The sequence below is a fragment of the Pseudopodoces humilis genome, chromosome 2 (genome assembly GCF_049639895.1).
Source record: "Pseudopodoces humilis isolate 2021_Gansu_Grassland_sample_001 chromosome 2, ASM4963989v1, whole genome shotgun sequence".
NCBI classification, from domain to species: Eukaryota; Metazoa; Chordata; class Aves; order Passeriformes; family Paridae; genus Pseudopodoces; species Pseudopodoces humilis.
In genome coordinates, this window is record NC_142201.1 from 64,969,446 (window position 1) to 64,979,267 (window position 9,822).

General features: G+C 39.8%; 2 protein-coding genes across 9 annotated transcripts in view; one reads left to right on the forward strand and one right to left on the reverse strand.

Annotated features, from left to right (window-relative positions):
• SUPT20H (SPT20 homolog, SAGA complex component) overlaps positions 1-531 on the forward strand; it is a 30,060-nt gene extending 29,529 nt beyond the window's left edge. For 7 of the 8 annotated variants that reach the window (XM_088052128.1, XM_014249130.2, XM_088052123.1 and 4 more), the window contains one exon: positions 5-531. In XM_088052128.1, the coding sequence (XP_087908254.1) occupies positions 5-142 (138 nt within the window). In that variant the 3' untranslated portion in view covers positions 143-531. The remainder of the gene's footprint in view (positions 1-4) is intronic. The other variant, XM_088052121.1, reaches the window with a different exon arrangement.
• Positions 458-9,680, reverse strand: EXOSC8 (exosome component 8). The gene is made up of 11 exons (XM_005516320.2): positions 9,622-9,680; positions 7,856-7,892; positions 6,781-6,844; positions 6,160-6,233; positions 5,543-5,588; positions 4,435-4,540; positions 4,306-4,351; positions 3,944-4,040; positions 2,774-2,894; positions 1,081-1,187; positions 458-672 (listed from the first exon to the last, which is right to left on the reverse strand). The coding sequence occupies exons 1-11, from the start codon at positions 9,636-9,638 to the stop codon at positions 557-559; spliced, it is 831 nt and encodes a 276-aa protein (XP_005516377.1). The 5' UTR covers positions 9,639-9,680; the 3' UTR covers positions 458-556.
• Positions 9,681-9,822: the final 142 nt, after the last annotated feature.

Here is a 9,822-nt window from a genome sequence, read left to right on the forward strand (position 1 = left end):
GCAGCAGTTGCGATTCTTGCAGCATCAAATGGCTATGGCAGCGGCAGCAGCACAAGCAGCTCACCTGCATCATCAACAGCATTCAGGCAGCCACTCAAAAAGTAAACGGAAGAGAGGCACACCAGCCCCTCCAAAATCATGAGACTTGCCTCCCCCCAAAAAAAATTTAAAGGGTTTGGGTTTTTTTCAGATTATTAAGGAAAAGGCTTAAAATTAAATTAGTGTTTTATATTACTGGTGGGAAAAAGAACTTTTGACATTACACTAAAATAAATGAACTGATTTTGGAAGCCAACCTTACAGAACTTAGAAATTTCATCTAGAAAACTCTAGGATCTGGTTTCCTCAAGTCACTTAATTTTTTAACAGAATGTTTTATCTTGTATTTTTTACCACTCAACAATATTGTACATAGAATAAGGGTGAAAAACATTTTAGAAAAAATGAACTTTGTAAATGTAGTATTGATATTTGTTTATTTAGTATAAAAGGTTTGTGAACACTGTAACAAATACAATTTTTACAAATCCATTTTTGGAAAGAGCTCTCTTTTTGTTCACTTGGGTGTTATACTTTTTATTACTTTGTCTATCAGCTTCTTTACTTCTTTGTGTCTTGTAATTGCTCTGGTGATACAGTCCTGAAGCTTGGCTCCTGTAAGAGGACTTCCACCTAAACATTGAAGGGAACAATTTGATTTTCTATTTATACTTTGGTTACATGTATCTAACTGTGATTCCCAAATGCGAGCATTAACACAATAATTGTCATTACCAGCACCTTTCACCTGGGGGGCATACACCTTTCCCAGCCCTAGCTTCAAGCAAAGATAATGGAAACAAACAAGAGCTGTAACAGGAGACAAGCCCAGAATTTGTCCTCTGCTGTGATCTCATTTTGAACTTTAGTCATGCCACCATCTTAAAACTCCTTTCAAGAGCAGCTAATTTAACGACTATTCAAGCAGACACTCTGTTACCATAAAGTACCCACACCTCACAAAGCAAAGCAGGTACATAATCTTTTCTTGACCTAACATCATCATCTTCATAGGTTTCTTTGTAGTAAATTTACAAGTACCTGGTTTATGGACAGAACACAGTCTGCCTTCTTCATCAGTCACAATGGTTACTGTTCCAGTTGCTAAATCTTCTTCTTCAGCAGTTGGATCAACAATGAGTAACGTGCTTGTGAAAGAAATGCATGCAGATACATTGGTTTATATTGCTCCATTCATGTTATTGCAAAATACAATTTTTACTGTACTCTTAAAAAATACTTGCAGATGGATTTAGTACTCAAGCTTATCTGTAAAACGCACCAATTTAAAAAGAAAGAAAAAAAACCAAAAATGAGATTCCACATAATTATGTGTTTATGACTGTGGAAAACAGGCATAAAAGCCATTTCATAAATTTGTGACAGTGATGTATTGCAGGAAAATACCACTAAATTGCCATTTGCAGCATGCAGTATGAAATATATCAGTCATTATTTTGTAGTTACACCAAAGACTGACATAGGTTTTAGGTGGAGGCTGCGCTAATTTCTACCAAACACTTTAAAGCAAAACTCATTTCCAATGGTAAGTTCACCAAAGCAGTTCTCAATTTGTTTTCAGTGAACTCTAACATCAGACTGGGAACAGTTCAAAAACAGATATAGTGGGTTTCTTGAAGCAGCTTATTCTGGCTGTCATACATCATATGAGAAGTTCAATGCATGGCTGTTGATGTACAGGTCAGTGCCACAGGAGCAGCTCTGCACCAGTGCTCCTCAGCCATGGCCACGCTAACCAGCAACCTACCAATTCCATTTATTCAAGAAGGCCTTTTATGCAGAAGAAAAATGTCTCTGGAAGCCAGAGTATGTAAAGCATTTCATTGAAAGGCTGTATCAACAGCTCTAGAAAAATTAATAAACCAGAATTAAAAAAAAAAAAAAAAAAAAAGCAAACCACACAACACAGGCACACACTCCCTCAACTCTTAGTTTTAGGAACTTAAGTAACTTGTTTGTTTGATGCAATAGTTGGTTTCAGGGAAGGAAACAAAGCCCAACAGACACTCATGGAAAGCCTTTTTCCCCAGGCAGCTTTCTGGTCTATGTGTAAGTATGTGTGATTGTTTGTAATACCCTACTGACAACTATCTGCCTAGTATGTTACCCAAATGTTCAGTGTACAGCAAACTGCAGACCCAGCAGAAATGGTATTAAAGCAATTAAGCAGAGGCACTGTAAAGTACCAATAATGTCCTGTTCTGATGCATTTTGGTAATCACCTGGTCAACTTTTGAGATTATTGCTCTCCCCACCCCATTTGTTATGTGGATGAAAGGCCCTACTAATCATTTCTGTGAATACACATTTCAAAATCTGTTCAAAAATCCATCTTTTCTATCACTTATTTACACAGGCTTCTAAAACATTAATTGCACTGGTTTTCATCTTAAAGATACTTCAAAACCTAAACCAGTACCCATCCCTGTACTTCTGAGCTTGTCTTTAGGCTGGGAACTGTTTCTGCTGTAAGTCACAGGAAAAAGCTGCAGAGTACAGACTGCACTTTGCTGTGTGCACTCATTACATCACAGAACTAGAGGCCCCTTCAATGAGAGAGGCTGTGGATTTAAGATGGGTGGAGCAGCATTGCCTGAGGCTCCACGCTGGTCCCTGGCAGAAGTACAGAAACATCACTGGTGGCATTCTTTGTCTTTCATTTGTTTTACAGACACTGTTGTTTCCATAAAGTACAAAACCTTTTAGAACTTACTCATCGAATACAGCAAATGATGTGGCAACCGGATGCTTTCTGATAATCAAAGGATTCTTCTGTTTTAAATTAACTTCTGATAAACCAGTTTCTTCATTTATCGTAACCAATGGCAATTGCACTGAAGAGATGAAAAAATTACAATGGTCTAATATTAAACATTGGCTGGGTTTAGCAGGCCTAGAGATGTTGACAACTACTAAAATATTTAAGCTGTTCTTTTAACCCACTGAAAAACAATCAGGATAAAGTTTTACCTACGTTAATGGTACTCTCTACAAAAAAAATTCTTCAATTTGTGTAAAGTATTTAACTTAGAACTACCCTTTCAAGGAAGTATTTGATTTTTGTACTCAAGGTACAGAAGCTTTTCTCCTCACACAGAAATACTTTCTACTTCCAAAATGCCACACAATTAAAATACTTTAGACTCATATTTAACCAAAAGTACTTTTTCCCCAAGTCTACTGGACATAGGAAGAATTGGGACTATAGCCTCATATCATGAATTTTATATATCTGTAGAAACAGTGCAACCTGACCTTCATCTAACTCTTGCTGTGACAACCCATACATTGCTGGTGACAAGGAGGACAAGAGCAAAGTAGCTAGGGGAATTCCAAGGCTGGCCATTCACAGTTAGAAAGGGAGGCCTTGCCATAAAGCTTCCCTTTAAACTGCTGCCTTCATGCATCTATAAGCCACACACCTGCGAACACTCAGTCCACACATTTTTTCACAAACTATAATGCATTAAGCTAGGAAACACATAATGCATTAAGCTAGGAAAGGAATATTCTGTTGTGACAATGTACTTGTGTAAGCCAAGCCTCCAACAGCTCATCCTGCCTACATTATCCAAAATACAGTATCCAAGTAATACCCTGATATAGATGTTAAACTCGTTCATGGCCACTGCTGAAAGACTCAGGTATCTGACACCAAAGAACACATTAGTCTTTTAAGAAAGCAATAAGTGTACAAAAAGACCCTATTTTTCAGGTGTTACACACCTATGGCATCCCACCATTATTTCCACCTTGTAAATGCATTCATATGACAGGAAACAAACAATCCCATTAATCAGTTACCTACTTATCTGGATTCTAAACTAATGCATTTCTCCAAGCAACACTAATCAGAACGTCTCTTACTCTAAGGAAGACTTACCATTTTTTAATGCTGCCAACAAAGCAAAGACACTGGCATCCAGAAGGTTTCCATCATAGTCCAGACATATGATATCACAGTATAACACCCAAGCAAGCTATCAAAAAAGGTTTGCATGTGTGAGTTATTACATCAGCTAAGCAACTGATGTGCAATATATAAGAAAATTCTTGACACACTAAATACAGATACTTATTTCTATCATTTGATTTTTGCACTTAGGATGTAAACTAAGCTACGAAGACTTAAAAGCAAAAACAACACTAAAACCCCCTATTAATCTTAAATACCTTTTGTATTTGTACTCGTGTACAGCTACTGTGATCTTGTTACTATCTTCTTCATTCTGAGATACAACTTACCTTGCCATTGGCAATACACAGATCTTCTTTCACTATCATCTGGGAACTAAAATAAAATGAGAGTAAGCAAGGAAATAGAAAACTGTCTTGCAGTTGCTAGTATTTTCACAGCACTAAGATGGTTCTTACTTTTCAATCACATCTGCAATGAACTGGCTCGCTGCTTGAGCCTCTTCACCAGGTGGTCCAGAGCGAAACCTCTCTGCACAGAGGGATGGCAGCTCTACATTTGGAACTAGGTAGCAAGAATCATTAGTCATAAACCAAAGAAAGCAGGCAATGGGTAATCAAAAATAAAAAAATAAATAACAGATGCTCTAAATACCATTTTATATACTTCTAATGAAAGGCAAGACCGAGAATTTTTCAGTCAAGCCTTCTTAATTCTCCCCTCAAAAATGAAGTTGTGCATGAGTTTGTATCAAAGAACTTGTAGTACTCCCTGTACCCAGAAACAATATATTCCATGGAAAAGCATGTACTCCTAGCTACCACTCTCTGTTTATAATCTTTGTCTGGCTATCATGACCCATGCAAATTCTTCTTTAAGTGTTAAGCACTTTTCAGCAGATCAAGAAACAGCAGCATTTCCATGCCACTGCCTGACTTTACTGGTATGCTGTCTGCTTTTCTTCACCCATTAAAACCTGAGGCTTTAGACTTGAAGTAAAAACATGAATAAATATTCATAAAAAAACCTAAGCATAGTCAAGCTCACTGAAAACAAGATACTTGGGAGATGCCTTAGAAAAGGGGGATTTCATCTAAGCTCTCAGTTCCACAAAACTACTTTATTTCCAAAGAAACTCCAAACAGGAGTGAGGAGGTACCACTGGGACTTCCAGATCTCTGAGAAATAAACAGTTTTTATTTCACTGTTTTTAAGAGCTACATTTTTTGCCTACTGAGACTTTGAAATAGCAGTTAACATGCCTTTGCACAACCTTGCATGCCACTTTTATAGACTACCTTCTCCCTCTTAATATACACACTGCTGCAGGTTTCCTTCCATGCCCAGCCTAGAATCAGCAATAAAGAGGCAGCTGTATATGGGAAACTCACAAGCAGAGCAAAGGGAATTCTAGATGCCTAGATGTCAATTTTGAAATTAACTTGAAGGAATGCTATAAAATTTGATCCAAATTAATTCTTTTAAGAAATCTTCACAACACAATTTTCACAACCTTTTAGCTGAAGCAATACAAAACCTGAGTAAGATCCATACTAAAACATTTACCAATATATCCCTTATTAGCAGAATCCACTGCAGGTGCAGCAAGCTCCTGGAGAAACAGAAAGGAGAAAACGAAGACCAGAATTTTGTACAAAGTATTTTACAGCTGTTCTATGTACAAATGGTTGTTTTTTCCCAAGTTATCATTACAATGAGATTTATAAAAGCCATTTTTAATCAGTCCTTCTCTGTAAATTTCCTATGAAAGAACTCAGTAAAGGGATGAGCAGTCATTTGTCTTGTAGGTCACGGCAGGCCAGCAGGAGAGTTGAGGCTACAAGGCATTCAGTAGTCCAGCCAGCTCATCCCCAGTGCACTTACTGATCGATGTTCAGGAACTTTTCTATTAGAGAGCTTTTATCTAGGAATTACAGGGACTTTAGTTTTGTACACATCTTTCCCCATACACGATGGGCATCACAAAAATGGTGGGCCCTCAGACTATACAGGTAGGATTATACAATCACATTATATATTAACTTTCAGGCCTGGTGGTAACTCAGATGAAAGACTGTAATTGCTTCTGACTGGCACATTATTGTAACTCCACAGCCAATTAATTCTAAACCCAAATGCACAAAGTCAGCTAACAGATAAACAAAGATAAAAACCAACCATACCGCTTTTACTCCACAAATCACTGTGGTATTTCCTAACTTCACCAGGGCAGAACCATCTGCAGTTGTAATTGAACCTGAAGAGAAAAAGTACTGCTCAATAAAATCTATTTTCCCTTCAAAGGGCATTAAATAACATCCAACCTTCACAAAGTGTTTACTTTCCATCATTTTATACTAAACACAGGATAAGCAAAGTCTCAAATCCAGACTGGGACAGAATCTCTGTATTAAACAGTCAATCACACAGAATAGTTGAGGTTCTCCAACCTGCTGAGGCCCCTCTGGATCGCAGCACAAACTTCTGGCACATCAGCCACTCCCAGTTTGGTGTCATCTGCAAACTTGTGAGGGCACCTAAATTGTGCTGCACATACAGGAGCAGAACTGACTAATTACACTGTGCACATTAGCCCAGGAACAGCACTGAAAACAATGCTCAAGGATATTATTGTACCATGCATTCTCATTCATGCTTGTTGGAACTGTAAAGAAAAATCCTTCCTCTTCCTGCTTTCCAAATGGAAGAACCAAGAAAACCCATTAGCAAGTCATTAAGGTCACCACTATAACCTGGTATTAATAATACCTCCCCCATTATTATTATTCCACATAAGCACTTGCCTATGTTGACAGTGGTTGTCCGAAATTCACCTAACTCTCTTCCATCAGGCCTACAGTTCTCTTTCTAAAGAAAAATTAAAAACTTCAAATTAGGAAACATACTTTATCAAGTAACACAATAATATTTTTGCTACAGAAGTTCATAAAAAATAATATTCTCAAAAATTCTGGGGAAAACTCAGTCACACTCTAGCTGGCTTTTCATCAACTGATACACAGTTTCTGGTTAAAAAAGAAAACCCCTGATTTTTAAAACAAATTTAAATTTATTTAGACAATATAACAACTGATTGTCTCAAGGGTAGATACAAAAGGAGGCTAGATTCAGAATATCATCCAAGAATGAACACGCACTGGTAACTTAAAATGAGAGTTTCTACTTGTCTGCACTGTTTAGTGGAGCTCTTAAAATAAGTGAACTAAAGAAACAAAAGAAAAACCCTGCACCCAAAGAAAACCCAACATTCAAATACCATCAGTCAGAACCTGTAAAACACATAACCCTTCTGTTAGAAACTGAAACAATATTCCATCATTTTAGATCTGAATTGTTACCACAGTTTCAAGCTTTTTAAAAGCAAACACTTTTGGTTCAATTATGAGAACCAAAACTGCAATAATACTGGGCCCATTTCTAAGTCAATACAACTTCAGTAATAGATGAACTCATTTAAGGTAACAGAAGTCAGAGTTTTTCCTCCACAGTTACAGTCTACATGGTTAGGTTCAATAATTTCTATTATTAATTTTTGTAGCATCTAAAAGCCTGTTTTGACATAATTTTGTACTAGATAAAAACCTACATCACCATCGTGGTCAAATTTAACCTGAACTCCTTTCAAGACCAACAGAAGCATTTACCTATCAAGATGAACAGCATCAACACCACAGATGGAAAGAAAAACATGTTCTGAAGAGCACAAATGTTTTTCGCCTGCTCAGACATTTTTTGTTTTTTTTTTCATTTTCCATTTCCATAGTTTCAGATTTCCATACAGACCAGTTAGAAGAGCAGAAGCAAGCAAGTAAAAATTCACTACGAATAATCTGTACAGGCATCTCATGTTTCACTCACCAAAAACCTCCTGTAATATTCCAATGGTTCCACAGTTCTAGAACAAATAGAAAGAGAAGTTCAAATGCAAGTTCCTGAGTAGGCAAGACACAGCAAAAGAAAAAAAAAAAAAAGATCACCAAGCACAAACCCACAATAATAAATAATCTGGGAGTCAAGATACCTGACAAAGCTGCTTAGTAATACAGCTACAGAACAAAGAGGAAACTCTAAATTAATCTAAAAAAAAAAACCCATGTTTTCCTAAATTCAGTTCCAAAATGCTTCTTCCATACAAGGAACCTGTCTGTGTATACACTTAACAAAAACTGCTAGCTTTCACTTCAATAATCCTATCAGCTTTAAATCAAAAGAAGTGTTTAGTGACAGAAGGGTGTAGAATGCCTTTCAAGGAATGCAAAAAGGAAAATTTTGCTAGAATGTGTGAAATATCTGTTAGTTCAAGGACTGCATTCAGATGCAGGAAATTGTATAAAAATTTTAAATTATTCTATTTTTCTTAGAATCTTTGAGAAAATACAAAATTACAAAATGTGCTTCATGCAGGGCTTCGGATGAGAAATAAATAATGCTTATTATTAATTGTACACTAGTAACAGTATTTGTATATTAGTATTTTAATTAGGGATCAATCATTAAAATTAAAAAGAAAAAAAAAACACTTTTATAAAAATGTTGCAAATATTTAAACAAAGCATTCACAGATTTGTTAAAACAGTACTTCTGGGGCAGGGGTGGAAAAAAGATAAATGGAATAGGCAAGTTTTCCAAATGCAAACTAACATACAGAGGCATCTGTAACATCTAATGGCCAGCATGAACTGTTGGCTCCACATGTGTTGGTCCTGTACTACTGGATTATAAACCCAATACAAGGTCTGTTGTCTTCCAGTTCATGAAACAGCACTTGCTAAAGCTTGTTTGACGCTTTTAAGCCATAGACACATTAGCATCAAGGATGCTGGGACAGACTGCCCAGAGAGGCTGTGGATGCCCCATGCCTGGAAGTGTTAAAGGCCAGGCTGGACGGGGCTCTGAGCAACCCGGTCCAGCGGAAGGTGTCCCTGCCCACGGCAAAGGGACTGGAACTGGGTCATCTGAGACGATCCCCTCTGACCCAACTATTTTGCTATTCTGAAACGAGTAGTTATAAATGGCAAGTCATTGAATTCCCGACAGTTTTAACTTCCTTATAATGCTACAAGCTGTGTAAGGGGAGGTTTAGGTTGGAGAGTAGGAAAAGATTTATCACCTAGAGGGTGATTGGGCACTTGAACTGGAACTTCGCCAGGGCAGAGGTCACAGCACCAAAACTGCCGGAGTCCAAGCAGTGCTTGGATAACGCTCTCAGGCACATGGTGTCAGTCCCGGAGGTGTCCTGCACAGGGCCAGGAGCTGGGCTCGCTGATCGCTAAGGATCCAACCCGCAGTACTCTGCTACTCTGCTACCAGGTAGCTCCGGGCCTCATTGAGTTCCGCTTTTGGCGGGGCCTTTTCCCGGCTGGCCAAACCCCACTCGCTCTGCCTTTCCCTCACACGTCGGGGCTCCACAGCCTCCGCAGCCCCAACTCCATCCCGACGAGACGCGCCGAGCCCGCTCTCCGCGCGCGCCGCCGCGGCGGTAACCGGACAAAGCCCGCAAGGGTCCCCGTGCGGGCAGGGGCGGTGGGGCCGCGGCCGGGGCGGTGGGGCCGGACCGGTGGGAGCGCGGGCGGGAGCCGGTGGACGGCACCGGCGGAACCGCGGCCGCCGGGCCCAGCACTTACTTGAACGCCGCCGCCATGGCGGTGCCGTCTCCTCTCCGGTTGTGGCGCCCCCTGGCGGCCCGCCCCCCCGGCGGCCTCCGCGGGCGGACCGGCGGCGGTGGGGGCGGCAGTCGCGGCAGTCGCGGCGGCGGCGCTGCCGGGCTCTGACCGCCGGGGGGCGCCGGCGGCACCCGGCGGCACCCGGCTGGCGGCGCGGCCGCT